At 41.5% G+C, this 21,534-nt stretch overlaps 2 protein-coding genes across 2 annotated transcripts; one reads left to right on the top strand and one right to left on the bottom strand.

The window, feature by feature from the left end:
• Positions 1-62: 62 nt before the first annotated feature.
• Positions 63-16,398, top strand: LOC117572795 (putative uncharacterized protein DDB_G0293878). Its single transcript, XM_034255897.2, has 4 exons — positions 63-545; positions 14,171-15,389; positions 15,459-15,646; positions 15,719-16,398. The coding sequence occupies exons 1-4, from the start codon at positions 366-368 to the stop codon at positions 15,830-15,832; spliced, it is 1,701 nt and encodes a 566-aa protein (XP_034111788.1). The 5' UTR covers positions 63-365; the 3' UTR covers positions 15,833-16,398.
• On the bottom strand, positions 16,156-21,222 carry LOC117572793 (cleavage and polyadenylation specificity factor subunit 1). The gene is made up of 2 exons (XM_034255896.2): positions 19,164-21,222; positions 16,156-19,105 (listed from the first exon to the last, which is right to left on the bottom strand). Exons 1-2 carry the CDS (start codon positions 21,069-21,071, stop codon positions 16,616-16,618), a joined length of 4,398 nt encoding a protein of 1,465 aa, XP_034111787.1. The 5' UTR covers positions 21,072-21,222; the 3' UTR covers positions 16,156-16,615.
• Between the last annotated feature and the right edge of the window lie 312 nt (positions 21,223-21,534).

Raw genomic sequence — 21,534 nt, forward strand, 5'->3', positions numbered from 1 at the left:
ACTCAACTGTTAAGTTTTCTTGATTTCTGGTTCTGTTAAGTAGCAGAAGAGCGCCTGGCTGTTGCGTCAGTCGAAAGAATACCATTGAACGGAAGGGACGGACGAACAAAATGCTATACTAAAATAGTTGTAGTGGGTGTTTATGTGATTTTGTACGCGCCCGCGCCGCTCAGCCAAACGCAAAAGAGGACGAACGAGGAAGTCACGCACAAAATCAAGAAAAAAGAAAACCAACCAACCACACGCAAAATATAAATACATATACGCAAACGTGCAATTAAAAAGTATATATAGTAATTGTGAATTAAAGGCAAATTGAATCCGCCAATACCGTTAAAAATAAAAAATCATAATCAAAACCAATCATGATGATCTCGTGCAAATGCTTGAATTTTACTGCCGCCTCGCCGCAGCTGCAGCGCAATGGCAGCGGCAGCGGCAGTGGAGAAGATGCCGCTCTGCCGGCACAGCTATCGCAGGTATTCGTGCAAAATGTTCCAAGGGATTTTCTCTACTACAGTAATTATATGGATTTCTTTAAACATGTAAGTATTAAAGTCACTATTTTTCATAGTATAAATAAACAATAATAATAAACCTCGAATAAGTATATACATATGTGTGTATACATACATATATACATAAATATTTCAGTGTTTTATTTTAATTTTTATTTTTATCGCATTCTGCTTTATGCGCAGCGTAACAATTTTTCACGCAGCATAGCGAGCCCAGCAACAGCAACAACAATAGTGCTAGGGCCTATGCATACATATGTATGTATGTACACATACACTGTGTGCGTGCGTCTGTATGTGTATTATCGTTCTTTATGCTTTGTGTGCCGGCCAACCGATGTTTTGCCGCTGTCGTTGCCTTTGCCTATTCTTGATACACACAAAAACACACATGAACGCATATTTATGTTGCGATAGTGAAGAAGTGTGCGAGCAGCAGCAGAAAAAATAGGGTCACTCTTGGGGCACTGACAAAAAACTGCGCTTCGACTTGGTAAATTGCCTTTTCCTTTTGCCTGGCAATTGCTGTTCACATACATACATACATACACATGCACTGTTTGATTTTTCTACACCTGTTTTGTCTACTCCTTCGCTAGAGGCACCCTGTATTTGTACAATTCTGCTCCCCGATTGTTTTTGTAGCTTTGCTCTTTCTTTTCGACTTCTTTAAATTATTGTATTTTTAGTTTTTCCTTTCTGATGCGGCATTTTGAATTTATGACTTACAATTTCATTTCGTTTCATGATTTATGAGTTTTTCTTCTTCATTACCCCGTCACGCCCATTTCCCGTAATTTGCATATTTATTTTCACAAATTTCCATACCAATATAACGTTAAGAATTTTCGGCGTTATTGTTGATCGCATGATAAGTCGAACAATTTATTAAATACTTCCTTTATTTCCTGTCATAAATATGCTAACATTAGGATTCACTGTAATAATAATTTTAACACTTTAAATAAATTCATAAACAGGAATAACAGTCTGTTAGCATAAAAGTTCTAACGGTTTTCTTAAGCTATCGACTTGTCATATCATGATCAGTTGATGTTGTCTCATATCTAAAACTTAGCTCTGTTGCGTCTCGGCTTATTCCACACAGACACACACCAAGACAATGCGTAATTATTTTGGCGATGACTTGGCTAAAATAAAATTCTCTATACAAGATGGAACACGCGTAAGAGCGACAAAGTAGAAAAAAACTGTTTCTGAGAGCTTGCGTGTGTGTGTGTGTTTTCAAGGTTAAATCAAACAACAACAGCTGTAGCCGCTCAGTTTGTTTTTGTTTTGGTCTTGGTCTTGGTTTCAGCGAGAGTTTCTCGCCGGTTCGCACGTGTGCGTGGTTTGAGAAGCACTAACAGTGGTGCTCAAACTGTAGCAGAAGCTCAGCTTAATTACATGAGCAGGCACACACACAGGCGCACGCTTTGAATACAGGCATGCAAATGCAGTTGTTTTTGCAGCCACACCCATTGTGCAAGCCGCAAGTGACTTTCCCCCTACTTCCTTTGTACATATTCTTGTGGGTGGATTGGTTTACACTATGCGTCTATTTTGATGGAAATTAAATTGTTATGCATTATTGTTGTTGCGGTCTGGGGATCGTGCAAAAGTTCTTGCTTGTTGTTGCTTTAGCTTTGCACCCACTTGAAAAGCGCTGAGGCAGCAAGAACAACAAAAACTAAAAAAAAAATAATAAAGCGCTTGGCAAATAGACCGAAAGTGTTATTTTGAATAATTCAAAGCGCGAAGCAAAACAAAAGCGAGTATTCAAATACAATATATATTTATGTATATATACCATATATTATCATATACATATACACAACACACGCAAACACATTGGCTTGGCACACACACACAGACATATAGAAGCATATAAATATGTATTTTCTCTCTATATAAAGCCCAAAACGGAACGTTTTTAGAATAAATTACGAAACTGACGACAAACCCAAGCAAATGCAAAGAAGGAAGGCAGCCACAGCAATAACAACAGCAGCCACAGCCGCAGCAGCACCACCAAAAAAGAAAAAAAAAAAAAACCAACAGAGAAAAAAACTTGTTTATACAACAAAATGTATAAACAAGTTTTCGAGATTTCCAAATGCGACCGATGGCCAGCTGGGGAGGTTGGGGGAAGCGAGGGAGCCGGGAGCCGGGTGCTCTTTCGGCGAGGGGGAGTTGTATGTATGTAGGGCAGGGTGTAGGACAGACAGACAGAGCAGCAGGCTACCACTCCGTCTCTTGTCTGTTGTCTGTTGTCTGTCGTCCGTTGCTCCACAACAAAGACGGGCAAAGCAGTTGACAAGCAGCTTCTGTTCCCCTTCGACTTCAACTCACTCTTCTTTTCTGTTGCTGCTGCTGTTGTTGTTGTTGTTGTTGTTGTTACTGATGCGTAGGCCTTGCTTTAACATTTTGTTTAAGTATGGATTTATGCATAAAATTGTGTACAAAATGTTGTCTGGTAGCGTTATAAACAAAGCTGTTTAACTCTTAATGGGGGCTATATAAAAAGAGAGGCGCGTGTGCATAACATATTTCACATTATTTACATTCAACAGCGAGTGCTGCCTAACAGCTGCTGCTGTTGTGCGCGCTGTTATTAACAGCAGCAACTGCTGTTAAGCTGTTGCACAGCTGTCCGAAAAATATTTGCAACCGGCAAAGCACAACTTACGAATACTATGGAAATAGTTTACACAATTACATATATGTAGATGTAACTACTCGTGTAGAGTCTTATCAACTTATCAGCTATCAGCATTGGTTTGTTCAGCCCATCACTTAACGTTCACACTAAACGCTCGCTGCACAGTCGCTTTTCTAGGTTATCAAGCGGTAAAAGCAGCATTAGCAACAGCAACAGCAACATACAAAAACAATGCGATATATTATGTATGTATGTATTCAGATCTTGACGTCGCCGTCTGGTTCGCGTTTTAATTGATTTATTTATGATTAGACTCATAATTAGTTTGTTTTTAGCTCTTTACAAATGTGTGATTTGTCGCCTTATACGCCTTTTACCTGATCTGATGCTATAAGCGGTGAAATTTTGTTTGCACGAGTAGCGACACATTTAATTAGCATGACAAAATGACAAAACTCTTCTCAATTGTGCGAAACAAGTTGGATCGAGAAAAAACAAGGCATTAATATGTAAATGATATTTTCATAATATAAAGTTATATGTACATATTTTTAGTCAGTCTTACAAATACACTTCTGCTTGCTCAATCCATTCAACTGAATGTTAACATTCGCTCGTAATTAATCAATGAACGACAGAGAGAGAGAGAGAGAGAGAGAGAGAAAGAAGATAAAGAGAAATGCAATGCTCTATAAATAGATAGGCATTATCAAATCAAAAGTAACAATTTCTGCTGCTGAGAATGACCGACTCCAATGAATATCAAAACACTTGACAAGTCCTGTTTATGTTTAAAAACACTCTATTCAATCGAGTCCATTGGATTAATCAATACAAAAACCCACACGCTTTATTCCTAAACAGTCACTTATGACATGAGAATGACTTGCTCAAAGTGTTTGTTTTTTTATAGAGATAAATGTACAAAAATAAAAACACAAAAAGCAAATCGACTAAATGATAGTGAATGAATGTGAATTGCCAACAGCGCTCCTGTTGTTGATAGTACAACGTGTTAATTGCAATAAGCAGTTTAAGCGATCTCAAATTGACGGGCAAGAACAAGAGTAGCAACAATAAGCAACTAACTTGTCTATTAGCAGCTAGGTAAATGCAGTAATAAAAAGGTTCTACACTAAGCCAGTAAAACCCCTTTGATGAGACCTCTATTAACCGCTCTCTTTATATAGAATGCTATGTAAATCTTTATTGACAAATTATTAAATACAGCGGGCAGTTTATGGGTAGCAAAGTTCAACTCGAAATCAAATGGAACAAATGCTATATAGAAAGACAAGACAAATTCAATATAAATATGGCAAACCTAGAGTCTAAACAAACAAAAGTAATCCATTCGAACCGATACGAGTCTATAACTGTTGAACTAGGATTCTTTTCCTCTGACTACAAGGTACAAAAATAAAACCAAAAGGTTTAGAAGCAACTGCTTTAAGCTGTGGTTGTTGTGTGAGTGTGACCAATCTGGATGGCTTCTCTCTGGCTCCCTCTCTTGCTCTGTCTAACAGCTGGCACAGCAGCAGCGCGTGTCGCTTAATTGAAAACCAATGTTAATCTTTAACAAATATAACCTTGAAGACAGCAGCCCCAACACAGCAACAACATGTACAGGCGTTAGCGCAGAAGCCACCTCTTCTCTATGTATCCGATGTGGATGGACCGAGCGGAGCGACAACTGTCGAATATTGTTGCAATAACACTTTAATGAGCGTTAAACGCACGCTGTTAAACTTTTAACCTCTTGACAACGAGTATGTTCCTCTGTCGGTTGGAAAGAGGGGGGAAGCAGCCTCGCTAGCTGCTGGCAGCCATTGCCCAGAGAGAGAAGCACACTTGCAGCGAGTGGTCGCTGTTGCCAGTGTTGCCAATTTGCATGTAAACAAAACTATAAATTCACATTGTGCGCGCTTTTAGACTAAAAATAAATGGCACAAAAGCAACAACAAATTGTATAAGCAATAGAAAATGAAAACACCTTTTTGGCTAGCGCAGATTTTTCGAATATTTTTACGAGATATTTTATTTTCGAGATCGTTAAATTTGCGTATGTAAAGCGCTGATGATGCTGGCTGCCGTTGCCGCTGCCGCTGATATTGAGCAGCACTGACGACAGAGACAACGGCAGAGGGTTGCTCTGACACACACACACATGCATATGTACATATTATGTATAGAAAGGTTGCAATATAGTTAAGGGGTTGCCAAAGCAAGAGAATTATACACACAACAATTATGGCCGTGCTCTTTGGGCATAAATATTTACTTCTAAGCAGCAATACAAAGCCAACGGTGCTGGATTTGTGTCAAATGTGCGGGCTGAGATTTGTTTGCTGCAAAACAACATAAAAAGCCAAAGAAAACAAAAAAAAGCAACACCGTAGAAACATACACACACACGTACCTGGAAAGAGAGCGAGAAAGAAAATGGCGCAATGTTAGGCGTTAGTATGATTAACAGACGCTTAATTGATTAACAGCGACTTAACATAGCAGTTGTTATTAAATGGGCTTGTCCGTGTAACACACAAAGAAAATCGCTTTTAAAGACGCTCCTTGAACAAACAACGTTCTATAAATAGCAACCGTTATCAAGATGTAAGGTAGCCAACGAGAATACCCGGCAAAAGCAAATGTCAATCGAAAAAACCTCAAAGATGATCTCATATTATAAACTAACAATTAACAGCAGTCCAACACACACACACAGACACGGAAATATAGAAGCAAGCAGAGAGAGACACAACGACACAATTTGCCGCTGTTTGTATATCAAATTTGAGCTACACAAATACAACTACAAAACTATGTAAATATACATGTATGTGTGTGTGTGTCTATATCGAAAAGATATGGCAATAGAGCCTACTACACATAGGCCCAACTCGCTAAACAAACAACGCACGTCAACGAAAATTGTTTGTCAAAGTTTTTAGATAACGCCCGGTACAAGCTGCAGCCACCCCTCGCCTCCCCTCCTCTCCCTACTCACCTCGCCCCTTGGCCAACCTAACCCTACCCCATCCCGAGCGTGCGTCCGTCGTAGCGTCGCAATAAAATGGGCTAGGCGAGACAATAAAAACCGGACCCGGTCCACAGCCAACAGATACAGCCGGTGAGCAAACATTGTTGCGCTTAATTTACTGTTATGAGCGTCTCCCCCAGGTGCCAGATCCACACACGCACACACACACACATAAGCGAGTATATAGCTATGGAGGTGTGTAAGTTTCTGTTGTTCTATTCGAAGGCATCACACGTGTACACGTTTTAACTAAGCTGTCGGCCCTTATTATTAGTAAATACTTACTCATAGATTGGAAACCGGGGCCGGGGCCAATGCCTGGTTAACTGGCTGAGTGCTTGGCTGCTTGACTAGTCTGGGCTATGTTTGGGTTTGTGCCTTATCAGATTTGTAATTTGTTTTCGAACGACATTGAAAGGCTACAGATAACTAGCTTGTTGATAAGAGCTCGCAGTGAAACAAAAAAGTAAGAACGGGCGTCAGGGAGAGCACCAAATAGAAAGAAGCAATGGTTGGGGAGGAGCTAGAAGAACTTGCAGAGTACCTTAAAAAAAACAAGTAAGAAAGCTACAGTCGAGTGTACTCGACTGTGACATACCCGCTACCCATTTTAAATAAAAGCAATATATTTTGCGGTTCTATTCTCAAAATATACCAAACGTGCTGCAAAAAATACTAAAAAAAATATACCAAATTGTATATGTGGTATGTCGATATAGTACCGCATTCAAAATATACCATAGACGGCACATTATACCAGATTGTCAGCCAAAGCAACTAAGACCCCTAGTAAGTAAGCGTTTTTGCCCATACAAAAGTATTTCTTTAATAACTTCGACAATTTTTATCTGATCGCAACCAATTTTCAGGAATCATAACTACTATAGTTATTATTATTATATATACAAAAATTCGCAACTCTAGCTTTAAAATTACGCTTGTTTTTTGATTTTTTTGATATGCGGGGGCGGAAGTGGGCGTGGTAACAATTTGAAACAAACTTGATCTGCGTGCAAACATAACAAATGCTGTCGAAAAAAAATTATAGCTCTATCTCTTATAGTCTCTGAGATCTAGGTGTTCATACGGACAGACAGACGGTCATACGGACATGGCTAGATCGTCTCGGCTATTGACGCTGATCAATAATATATATACTTTATAGGGTCGGAGATGCCTCGTTCTACCTGTTACAGACATTTCCTGTCGGCACAAAGTTATAATACCCTTCTACCCTATGGGTGTGCTCGACTTTGATAAACCACTATCTCCTTTTATTCAGGGAATGAAGGAAACAAACAAGGAAGAAATTAAGAAGTGCAGTTGTGATATTGATCTTATTGATGGCGGATTTAAAGGCCTAAACACAGTAACTATCGAAAAGATTATTACCGACTTCAAATTTCAGGAATGAGAAATTTTCAAGAAGGTTTTCAACGATAAGGATGTAATTTTGTTTATTTACAAAAATATAATCTTGAATTAATATTAAAAATAAAGGTACAATCTAAATAGACTTTTGAAGTTAAATAATGATTTGATTAACTAGTATAAAATCTATCTAGCTTCTGACACTTTCATAATAATTTACAGGATCTTAAAGTCATGCTATCAGTCAATATTATTGCCATCGTGTAGCAGATGGGACTGAGGGAGGTAATACAACTCAGATGTTTCAGAGCGAGAACACAGTAAACCTTCAATCTTGTTCATATTTTCTCAAAAGGCCAATTTCAAGAAACCAAACATCAACTCCCGCAAAATGTAGAAAATATATTTATAAATTTAAAAGCTCTTACTCCTATTAAACTGAATTCATGCAACAACTAATCCAATTGCTTGTACTATAGACCTGTAAAAAAAAGTGCCCAGCTTGTAGTTTGCCCTGATATTTGTTAATCAACTATAATAAACAAGTTGTCTCATCATGTAAGCCAGTTGTAGTTGTATGCGTGTGTGAGTCATCACCATCGTGTAAAGAATTAAACTCCCATTGGGAGACAAGCCAAAAGGCAGAGAGCCAAAGAGCAAAATCCAATGGAAAATTTTTTGAGCACCCGGCACCAAAAAGCAGCAAGAAAATAACAACAACAACAATAACAGCGACAGCCAGAAGCAAGACAGAACCGGCAAAAATCCGAATTGGCAATTCGTTCAGTCGCTCGTGCGTTTGGTAATCCATGAGGCAAAGGCAAAGGCAAGAAAAGAGGCAGCCCAGCCCCGATGTCGGATGTACGCGTGGGGCCCGTCATCGGACGGACTAAGAGAGGGCCCCAGCTGTCTAAAGTTGTTGTTTATGATAATGGGGCAAAACATCGGGCGACGACGTATCTGAGCGAAAAATGTGTTTGCGCTTTTCGGGGGAAGCAAAAACAAAAAACAAAGCACACAAAAAATAATACAGAGAAGAGAGAAAAACAGAGAACAGAAAAACAGCAAAAAATGGTATAATTTGGAAGCGAACTAAGTCGCGCCCCGAACCCGAACCCGAGACCAAACCAGACCGAAAAAAGTGCTCACATATAAATACAATGGGACAAGAACAAAAAAATAAAATCGAAAAGCAAAAAAAAAAAAAACAGTCAAGCAAATCTATAAAAGATTATTTTCGTAGTTCCTTTTGTGCGATGATTTGTTTACAACTTATTTTCTTTTTGGCTGATGAAACGAAAACGTAGCAGAAAACAAAAAAGAGAAACCGAACCGAGAAGCGAGAATCGAGAACCGAGTTATCGCAAAGCAATAAAAATAGTGAATTTAAATGAAAATAGAAATAGAAATAGAAATGAAAAACAAAACAAAGTCAGACAGACCACAATATTCAATGCTAAAGAAAAGGTGCGTCAGTCGGTTAATAAACGTACGAATACTGATGAAGACGCTACCAACATTTTGATGACCAATTACCGCAGCTTTGTTAATAACTGAAGAGAGTGGCTAATGCGATTAATTAACTGATTAGTTGAACGAGTCTAAGCTTAATGTTAATAACAGTTAAGCATAATCTGTCGAGAGCAGAGCAGAGCTGCTTAAAGAAAGCACGGCAGAAAGAATTTTGTTAGTCTTAACTAGTTATGCGGTTTGTTATAGTTTATAGTTTCGCTTGTTTTTCAGTTCGTCTGAGCAGAGCTAATTGAAATGCTGCGCATTAGACGTTAGACATTCGACAATGACATCGACATTCTGACAGTCTCAGTCTGAGAACCACTTAGGAAACTAGCGCCGTGCATATAATTAATGCCTGGCAATCAATTAAATTCGCAAGCCAGCCAGTCGACACAACAACAACAACAATACTGCTGCTTTTACTACTCGCATAAACAACAATATAAATTATGCAAAATATGCAAATGAAATATTTAAAGTTGTTGTTGTTTTTATAGCAAGTGCTTAACAGTCGCAGTGCATTTGGTTTTTGGTTGCATAAGCATCACAGCGAGATTCTAAAATCACAGCAGACTGGTCAACGTGGTGCGCGGTATTGTTAAAAAATATAAATGTATTTGTGTCGACGGAAGCCAGGCATCCTGATATGAATTACAATTGTTAATGCTTGACATTTAAAGTTGACTAGAAATTGATAGCACTTTTGGTGATCAGTTTTGCAGAGTCACTCCATTGACTTGAGCCTGGAATTAACAGTTGGGTTTAAAATGATAGTGTTAACATAACACAACTACTGTTATGTAAACATTTGTATACTGACAACTTTACATTTTATAGTTAACAGTTTCTCGATAAATTTTAAATTCTAGGCTAGAAAATCCAGCGCATAGCTGTGTTTAAAGATGTACGAAATAATTAACAGCAAGTGTTAGAAAGTAATGTTAATTAACTTCCAGTACAGTAACTTTTTATATAGTTTTACAGTCACTGGATAGATTCTATGCAGAATCCACAGCGCATGGTGCACCAAAGGATTAACAGCAAGCGCTGTTAAGTTGCTGTTATGTAAGCAATGTATTCAGCAAACTTAACATTTCTCATGCGCTGCATTTGCATCTTCCAAACTTGCATATAGTCTGTATATAATTCAGACAATGTTGTTTTACTTTCTGTTTTTATTGATTTCCGATATTGACGTCGTCGATGTTGTCGACGTAGTGCACGTCAGCACGTTTCCTCAGTCCGGTTCTGGCAAGCTCTCGTTTTCAAATTGCTGGGCAAACGTCAGCCGAAAAAACATGCAATGTTTAATTTATTACATTCTCTGGATTGATTAGCAAGAGTCTCTCTTTCTGCTTCTGTGAGTACGCACAATTAATCAAGTGAGCCATAAACATGCAATAATCGTTCAATACTTCTCGCATAAATGGACATTTAGTTGGAGAGAATGTGGCAGGGCAATGGGCGCTAGATGGCGCCACAGCATAATTAGCCACCACAACGACATGGAAGCATTTAGTTTCAATTAACAACATCGTTTGCGTTAATTAAGCAAAAACAACAATGTATTGTGGCTGCCACTGGGCTTCAATTGTTATTGCTGCAGCGGCATCAGCAGTCGCTTGAAGTCATTGACATTTTGCACATTGCGAGATGCACAATGTTACAAAATGCAAGCCAAGTTGTGCAAACAGAAGAGCGAATAGAGTGAGGCGGGGGTACGCAGTGCTCAACTGTTTAACAAGTGCGATAAAAAAAAGAAACAATAACAATAACAACGATGACGATGACAACAACAAACAAGAGACAGACAGCAACCAACCAGGTCGTAATACCACCCACTTCAGAACCATCCATCGTAGCCATATAACCAAGCTATAAGGCAGGCAAATCGGCAACAAGAACTGTCTGTGTCTACAAAGTGAAACAACAACAGGTCATAAAAGTGCAATGCACAAGTTTTTGCAAACAACACACAGCCCAAGAGGAGAAGAGGAAGTGCCGGAACGGAGCACAAAAAAAAAACATGAGCAATAAATATATTAAGACATTCGCACTGCTAACGTCAAAACAAATACAAATGCAGTGGCTATATTTATTTATCGTCGTATGTTCCTATTCATGTACATATATAATATTCCTAAATACCTCTAGCACTTGACATAAATGAATGCATTTGCATTGTTTTCAGTTTTCAGTTTTATTTTGCTTTTGTTTTCGCTTTTGTGCAAAAACACCCCACGTATAGATTAGATATTAAAGCAGCGCCAAGTAAACAAGTCGTTTGACATCAACAATTATTTAATGTGCCACATTTTAAAGCTAAAGCAGCAGTCAGAATGTCTACGAATACTGTAATAAGTATACCGTAAACAGCTGCAGTTGAAATGCCAAATTATTCTACGATCCTAAACCAATGTTCAGGGATCATTTCATTTACGATCTGTGCAACAAGTACTATGTAATAATACTACTGTGTGATCTGCTGCAGATGAATATGCGGAAGTTCCACATGTGCGCTATAATACTATATATATAATATACATCCCTCACTCTTCATAATAATAACTGATGAGAATTTACATATCACGTAAACTACTATCGCAGCACTCAACACACGCATTAGGCAACAGCCACGCTTACATTAGAATGTTTATTTTATTTATTTAATGGACCTTTTATACCCATTATCAATAGCTAGAAAGGAATGCCAACTTAGTGACAACAGATCATTAGTTAGAAAATGGCTTCATCGATTATTATATTAACCAATACGATACGACTCTTACTCCATCTGGACATCTATATGAATGTCAATAGCTCAAAGAACTATAGAAGCAAGGCCTACCAAATTTGAGAATATGTTATTTTACAATAAAGAATCCCTCAAATATCAAGCCCAAGTATTTTAATATTAAAGTTAAAGTTTTTAAGTGTACATACATAATATGTTTGGAAGGTGCTATAATATTGTGTGTACTGTTTCTCAGTATATATATGCAGTATATATTATCTGGTATAATTTGTGCTATATGTTCATAACTTACTTTGGTATATTTATATACTATACGTATATATTATCTGGTATAATTTGTGGTATATATCCATCACTTTGATATATTTATATTAGACGGATGGATAATTTAAATAAGCGTCACTTCAGAGTAATGAGTATGTTACAATCGAATACGCTTTGTTTCTGCTGTGTATACTTGTTGCATTAAATTTCACCTGATGTGGACTTGATGTAGTTGCTGTCGCACTGCTCTTGTTTTAAGTGTTGTTATGCAGGCAATCTATTCGACTACAAAGTGGACATAACGCACATTAGAAGAATTGCTGAGTAGGGCATAAGCCAAGCCAGCTCAGCTCAACTCAACCAGACACAGCACACAACATTGTCATTTGATTTGTGTTGACGTTTGCATTTTTATACCTTAATTCAATTTAATTTTGTCCAGTTGCTGCCTGACTGACTGACTGGATGTCTCCCCAGCTGACGGTCAAACTGGATGAACAGACAGACAGACTAACTGACGACTTGCCAGCCGTCCATTGTGGTATTGCCGGGTTATATGGACGCGAGAGTATTGTGTTTAAACTAAGTGTCAAATTTAGCAGCGCTATCACACACCAAACACGTGCGACATCATCTAATAAATCTCTCGACTCGACTATGATATACACTCAAATTGTACGAAATTTATTTATTCTTATAACAACATGTTGCATACATGATTCACTATGTAACATAACACTCTGTAAACAATATGTTATGAAAATGTGAAGCCATATGTTGTGATTCGCAATCTTCAAGCTAGGAAAATGTAAAACAATATAATAATTAAATTTGCGATCGTCTTTAAAGAGTGAGCTATAAATGCAGCGCTATGCTCACTTCTTGCAGGGTAAGCAAGTTTATTTATACTTGTATTGTAATCAAAACAGACAATTTGGTATGCTTGTGTCACTCTTTGTGCTTTGCATAACATTCACGATCATTTTGCTGGGAACAGCGCAACATTTGCATATAAGTACGATTCTTCTTTAGTGTGTAGGAGAACATCTGGTTATACAGCGATTGCTAACTCTATGCCACAAGTAGTATTTATGCTGTGTATTATTCTGTAAAAGAAGAAACAAGCGACGTCTGCTACAACATTTTGCCATTCCACTAATTGTAATTGTTTGTTGTTTACTCGTTCTGTTTGTTGTACTATTGATAAGAAGCGAGCGAACGACGACGACAAAAACAACAACAACAACAGCGTCATCTACTTGACTTGAACATTCTCAAAAACATAGTTGACAAATTTGCACTCGAACTACTGTGCGAGGGCGACAAATACGAAAACGAATACGAATACAGCAAATATGGTATATCTACAACTACCAGAACAATATTTTTAAATTGGTTCGATTTTTAATGCCGCAACTCAAATACATTTGTGCATTGGTGGAAAAAATTAAAAAGAAAAGAGTTGCAAGTTCATGGCAATTTGTCAACGCTTATCAGAATTCGTTGCTAATCGGTTATTGACCAAAAGAAATGAGCGATAAAGAAAAATCAATCATGTTCTTTACCCTGTTTGCATGTCGAACTTTGCCGTCAAATAAGTACTATTTTACATCTTCAGAGATTTATCTGACATATTATATAAAAGTTCTAACAAACATACGGTCGCACACTCTCTACGCAAAGCAATACGAAAGCGATATTATCGTTCAAATATACCAAATAAATATACCGACTAAATTTTAAAATATACCTAAAACTTTATTTTAAAAATATACTTAAAGATTGATGTGGTATATTGATAAACCACTGCATTCAAAATATACCAGGGCAATATATTACAGATTGTCAACCAAAGAAATCAAGTCCCGGCATCTTCAGCATTTTTTAACATTTAATATTATTCTTTGAATGATTGCTAAAGACTGTAATTATTATTGTATTTACCACACATCGCCAATCTAGCTTTGAAATTACGTTTGTTATTCATTTTATTGTAAAATATTGAATTTATACTAAACTCTTTTGTTTTTTCTCTCTACTTGCAGGCTTATGGTCCCATTCCAGATCTAACCATAAATGCCATCAGTCAGAAGAATCTTATCTGCAGCCTTACTTTAGACGTCACCGGCCAGAGCTGGCAGCTATGCATCTGCATCAATTGCAAGGTGGTGCTGTGTGCCAAACGCTTAACAGCAGGCGTGGGCGTCGGCGCTGGCGCCACGCCCACACACTACCTCATCAACAGCACGATGCTGTGCAAGAGCGAGGATCTGGTGCATCGACGCAGCCACAAATCCTACTCGGAGACCTTTGAGTTGATCATCATGGACCAGGACGACAACGGACCCGGAAGAACTGTGGCTGCATCGGTCACCACTCCGCCGCCGCTGCCAGTTGGTGTTGGCATAGTCAACTCGGCGTCCAGCTTGAGCATTGGTTCGCTATCGACCCAGCTACCGCAGGATGGCAGACTGCAGCGTCTGAGTCAGTTGAAATCACATCAACAGGCGCGATTGCAGGACGAGATCAATGAGACGACCAAGCGTATCGAACGCTTCTCCGAGCAGAACTTTGCGTTGCTCAAGAGCTTTCGCGAGAAGTCTGACCAGGAGGTGGCGCTCCTGGAGCGTTTGATACAGCAACTATCGGAGCCGGCCTGTGTGCTATTGGATCGTGCCATGCCCGTTGCCCTGGAGGTGACCGGGCCAGCTGCGCGTCGTCGGAACACCATCAGCAGTCGGCGAGAATTGGGTGTGCCAACCACGCCAACTACGCCCAGTGGCCTGGTACAGCCGCCCAATTTCCTGGCCTTGTCTCAAGACCAACCACAGCAGCAGCAGCAACAACAGCAACAGCAGCCGCCGCAGCTTCCAAGCGCTTCCATCTTAACAACGCGCAAAATGTCCAATTTTGATACACCGCCTGCCACACCAGAAGCCACGCCCATGAGCGTGGGCAACAGTCCCACTTTCAGGCAGCAACAACAGCAGCAGCAACAAGCGACAGCAGCAGCCAACGGCGGCTCGTTGCTGTTGTCCACGCCAGCTGCGACCTCGAATGGAGCCGACGACGCAGACGACTGCTTGTTTGATCTGGAGGATGTGGATGGACCAAACCAGGTGCAGGGTCAGCCTGTGCCGAATTTTCCACGTGCCCAGATCTATCATCACGTACAGCTGCAGCATCAGCTCAGCCAGCCACACAATACACAGCATAATTATCAGCAGTACGTCGACAACATGAGCGATGCCGACGAGGCTGAGGGTAAGTGAAAGTTGAAGATCTCTTTAACGTCATCACATTGATTATTAATCATTGTTTACTTTCAAACAGATGCTCTTGACTTGGACAGCTCGTTGTCGATACCCACGAGGGCCGGACGTCCGACCGATGCGCAAATGCATTTCGCCAATTTTGCCCGAAGTCTGCCCGTGGAAATAGCCAATTCTCCGCTGGTCGAGCGTATGAATAACAATGCTAATAATAACAATAACAACAACGTTGTCCAGGACGATGAGGAGGTAAGTGGAACAGTGAAATGCGGAACACCCAAGTAAATCATTTATTAAATTGTTTAATTTTTAATTCACCAGGTTCTTGACAACACTGTGGACATCGCAGCTAGCATCAAGGCTTTGGCCAAGAGTGTCCATGGCGAGGCTGTGTTCGGTGATCTGCCACGTCCTCGTCTTCGCTCTCAGATCTGAGTTGCTGTTTGAGTCTGAGGGACGGCGACCAGAGAGAGAGAGAGAGAGAGAGAGTGAAGCCCCAATAACACCACAACGTACACATATTTCAGCATAAATTGTTAAACTCAGCTGTTTGTTTATTCTAAACTAAATTAGTTTGCTCAACGAACTTGAATCATGGACACTTGAAAGCGCCTTCATCATATAACCTTATATATATATATAAACGCATACCCTCACACACAAACACACACACACACACACCAACAATCACCATACATTCAACACACCAAACACACAAATAATTAAGCGAAAAACTGTAATTTTTTCTTAAATTTGTTCTGTATTCTTATAAGTTTCTCCCTTCGGATGATCTTCGATTGAAATATGTATTTTTTTTTCTTTGTACGGAAAAGTGATGGCAGGATTAAGTGTCACCTTTGAATTAATTAATTTGATGATGTTGTTAGCTTACACAATGAATTAATTACATTATGATAATAATAATACTTATTATATATGCATAAATGCATACCACCCAGATACAATTACAAATACCCACGATTAAAATGTGGCCAAGTAAACTTGCATTCTGACAATGGGTTCAAGAGGGAATGAAAATGCCGAGCAGTCATAGTTGTTGACAATTTGACAGTCTACAAATCGATTTATTTAACAAATTACTTTGTTGCTACTACTACTAATTTAAGTCGGACTAAGGAGTAGATGCAACTTGGCGTAACTTAAGCTAGGAATAGACTTATGCAGCTACAATTAACGATAATAACTTTACAGAGGGCTCTAGAAGACAGCGGATAGACGTTCGATCTCCAGCAGATCGGCGAGTATCTCTTCGGTGCGTGTGCCAATCTTTTTCGCCACTTCGCTGCGCTCGGAGTGAGCAAGCAGACGATACGACCAAATTAAATCACCATCGATGATGCAGCGCGATGGGTTAATGCTCATCTTCTTCACAGACTTGATGGTGCGATATTCCTTCGGATTGAGCCCACACAAATGATCCTGATACGACAAGAGCACATTCTGCAACATGAGGAATCGTCTGTAGACCTTCTCCGGAAGGGGCACACAGTAACCGAGCGCGCCATCCAAAGTGCCATAGACAACGAAATGCTTGTTCTCATAGAGGAATGGCTGTCGCTGATGCAGACCACGTTGATGGCATTGCACACGGAACATAGTGTTGACCACCTGGCCCAAATGATAGTCTGCCTTTCGCAGCAGCTTTTGGCCACCGAGGGACTCGCGTGCCTCCGGCTGGTACATGTAGACGATGAGATTACGCTCGGCGTCGGTGACAAGAAAGCCCAAATTCGAATTGTCCACCATAAACTCAATGCCAAAGACCTCCATGGGATTGAAATCACGCGAGGCCAGTGAGAGAGTGCGATACTCCTCCTGGAAGCGCAGCAAACTGATCGATTTGTAGACGTCCGCAATGAAGATTAACGACTTTACTGTGATGATCTGATGCACATAGATATTGGTATCGATGAAGGCCACGCCAATGAGATCGCCATCTCGCAGCTGCCAAATGTAGATCTTTTGACCCAGACCAGTTACCAGAAATCCAACCACATCAGAAATGGCGGAAACGGGTCCCTTCTGCTCCTTTTTGAAGACTTCCTTTAGCTTGAATTTAGTCATTGGTTTGCCAGGTTCCGGCACCACTTCAATAATGTCGTAAATATGAATGTTGCCTCGACTGGTGATGTCCTCGCTGTAGTTGAAGTTGGTGCCAATGCAGAGATACTCCTTAAGACCCGACCGTGTGCCCTCGTATGAGAGTTTGACTATTTTGAAGGCCGTCACATGCTCCCAGGGCTCAAATTGAATCGATGCATCGGGCACAATCTCCCAGGTCTCTGGCGAAATCAAGACCATTTCGAACTGCGATCCAATGGGATAGATGAAGCGTTCGCCGCGACTCTCTTCCGACAATTCCTTGTCCTCGCCATTGAAGCGATAGTATTTCGTCATTGGTTCCTCCTTCTGTGTGATCAGGCAATACACGCGATTCTCTCGATGATAGACAAGCTGTCGGGGCGTGCAACGAAGCGGCACCTTTCGCACCGGCCACGCCGCATCGTAACTCAAATAGCTGGGCAGCACCGATATCTTCAGCTCGTAGGTGGTGTCGAAATAGAGGAAGCCATGGGGTATATTCACATTGTTGAAGGCCGCAAAGCTGCGCACGTCGCCATTGCCGAGCAAGCGATGAATGCGCAACTCACCGCGTGACGTGAGGAACACAAAGCAGGGATTCACGCCACACACCATAATCCCCGAGAGACCGCCCACGTTAGTAAAGTAGCGTAATTTCTGCACGTATTTCGGTTGCATGTTGTAGGACTCGGCCTCCTCATCGTCATTGTCACCATCGCCGTCGAGCTCAATGTGACTTGGTTGCTGATCCAGCAGATGCATTTGGTCCAGCTTGCGAAAGCGTATCTTGAGATGCCCCTTGGCATAGCGAAACACCTGATAGATGAGTAGCTCCAGACGCGTGCGTACCATCAACAATGGTCGCTCACCATGCTGCCCCAAACCCACCAGGCTCAGCTCCAGTGGCAGCGGAGAATTTGCATGTTGCGGCATACAGGCGTGTAGAATGCCCGCCTTAGAGTTCTCCTGCGTCAGTGAGATGGGCACAAACTCCATGGCATCAGTCAACACCAGGGCGCCATTGCCCACATCGTTAACCAGATAGACGAGCTTCATGTCCGGCATGGAGTAGATTTCTAGTGTGCCACTTTGACGTGCCACCACCAACCAATAACTAGGTTTGGCTTGCACTAGTTGACGACGCCACCAGTCCGTATTCTTCTGCTTCGATTGCTTGGCCAGATCGGCCATACTGTTAAGCTTGAAGGCATTACCCGCATCGCCATACAGCAGATCCTCTTCGTCCTCCACTTTCATATGCGGTTCGGCCTTCATGTAGCCGCCAAAACTATTGGCAAATCCACTGCCCGAGCTGCCCGTCAGATTGAGCACATCGTCTGCTTTGCACGTAAACAGCCCGGACACATCCTTGTACGCAGCTATCGCCACCACAGCCGGTGAGCTGCTGATCGTGTGCTTGTTGATTGCCAAACGCGGTGTGCCGCGAGTCTCACGCAGTGCCAGCGTTATCACCTGACCATTGAGGACACGCAGGCAGACATAGGGATCAGCTATGGAGACCTGCACCACTGGCGAACCCACATCGATGGGCACATTCTGGATGAGGCGTGTGCCCTGCAGCAAACGCACATGTCTAGTGGTGACCTGTGGCGAGAAGAAGGCATTAATTGTATGGATCCAGATAGTTATGTGTGACACTTACCTGCACTATGAATCGCTGCTGGCCAAGATTACCCACATAGATGGTGGGCTGGTTGACGGTGAAGCCCGTGTTCTCAATCTCATTGATCTCCTGGCCCGTCTGCAACACCAACGTCGACGAACGCTGTGACAGCAGCATGAAATCATGTTGCTCTTGGCGGGCAGTTGTCGATTTTCGTGTGGCATCATCAAACACCGTCCACACATCGAGGCAGCCATCCAGTTCAAAGCTGGTAATGATCTGCGGATTAATGCAATTCACAAACACGGATAGTGCTCCATTCTTGCTATGCCCCGTGGCGGCAACCAGTTCAATCTTTAGCTCGTTCAGTGACTCGGCATGCGGACGCAAAGTGGTGCCATCTTCCTCGAACTCTACACGTTCGCCAGCGCACATATAATTGATAGGCGCCACATTGACGAGACTGTCGCAGACCTCGAAGATGAATTTGCGCAACTGCAGCACGGATGCTTTGGCCCCCGAGCCATACACCTCGAGTTCTTCGTCTTCGATGCGACGAGATTTGGATTGTGGTGGCAAATCGAGTTGTTCCACATCATAGACTGGCAGGTCCTCGTCCAACTGTTGCGGCGGCGTTAGCTCATTGTTGTTAAGTTGCTGCTCCACTGCAGCAGCAGCTTCCACATGATCGTCCAGTGTGATGACAGTACTCTGATCCTCTTCCGTAAAATGCAACAGCAGCGAATTGCCTAGCCGTGAGCCAAGGAATATATACTCAGTGTGACAGACACAGATGCAACTGGTCAGCACACTGGCAGCCGCCTTGTGAAAGTGGAAATTGCGCACAGTTCGCATTGAGTCGACGCAGAGCGTGAGCACATAAAGATCACCGGTGCGCAGCGAGATGACCAACTTGTCCACATCAATGAACGCGAAATTGGCGCAATCCAAGCTGATGCGTACGCCATCCTGTGGCTTCAGAGGGAAACTGGTGCTATTATCCGCCGAACTATTGAGACTTACGCCATACGGCGGCACGCTCTGATTCAGATAGATGACCGCATTGACTGTCATCACCAGACAGCCGCCAATGGGCTTCTGTATAGGAAAGACCTGCAGGCAATCGTAGGGCAGACTGTTTACTGTCCAGATGATGGGATGTACTCGCTGCTGAATGTTCAGCGAAATGGCCACGAGCACACAAGTGTCGGAACGCACCTTAATGCGACCGGCACAGGTGCGTACGGGCTCGTAGAGTATGAGCAGCGTTGGCTCGTAGTAGCCATGCAAGAACTGTATATCCAGCACGTTATCCAGTTTCTCATCGAGATCGGCCAACGCAATAAGATAAGAGGCCATAATCGGAGTGCGTGTGACGAGTGTTGTGGGCGCCTTTTTGATAGGCTTTACATCGGCCAGTTCAATTTCGTCGAGGCTGTTGTCCTTTCGAAAGGGAAGCACCACCAGTCGCTTGCCGTAGACGAGCATTACAGCGCAACGTGCATCGGGATCGACACGAACCACGGGCACATGATAGCGTCCTGTCCAGCCGCCACGTATGTCATCCTCCTCAAAGTAATGCAGGGATAATGTCTTTAATGTTTGTGTATCTGCGTCGAGCTGCAACACCGATAGCTTTGCATCCTTAAAACTGATCAGTAGCGCATCCCTCATGGCGCCCGCCAACGAAACACTTTGCAGCGACATCACATTGCCGTACAGCGTGTAGCTGGCGAGACACTCAAGTCGCATTTTGGGTGCCAGACGCATTTCGCTGGGATTAAGCTTTTGACGTTGCACTGCATCCACGTTGGGCGCAATGCGGTACACCTTGAGCACATTGGCACCGGCGACCACCAAATTCTCCTCGACATTGTTGAAAAATCGGCACGAAATCGCGAACTCAATCGATGTGGCCGCGTGTGTTTGTTTGCACAATGAAAACATTTCGGCGGGATGTGGAAAACAAATTAAAGTTAACAATTCAACTATTTATTAAAACATTTTTCACGCAAAAACCTCAGCGAAGAAGAAGACTGCTGCCGGCGTTGTTTACATCTGTTTTTCCATCTGCCACAGAGCGCAAATACTTATCGGTGTTGCTATCGAATTAAAGAAACGCAAACATATTTATCGAATAACACTTAAATTACCTACCACAAATCAAGCATCAGTTTAAACTCACTACGGTTTTAATGATGATCCACAGCATTCATGGATAAATCACTAAAACTACGTAATTTACTTATTATTTATAGAAACAAGAAAATATTCGATTTTCATTTAAACAGCTGTTATTTAACATGGCACATTTTGTTCTGTTATTCACAGCCAAAATTAATTAACAGAATCTGATTAACGTATGTTAATTCAAAACAGAAATATTTGTGTCAACACTCTTTAGCACACA

This window comes from Drosophila albomicans, chromosome 3, assembly GCF_009650485.2.
Source record: "Drosophila albomicans strain 15112-1751.03 chromosome 3, ASM965048v2, whole genome shotgun sequence".
Taxonomy (NCBI): Eukaryota; Metazoa; Arthropoda; class Insecta; order Diptera; family Drosophilidae; genus Drosophila; species Drosophila albomicans.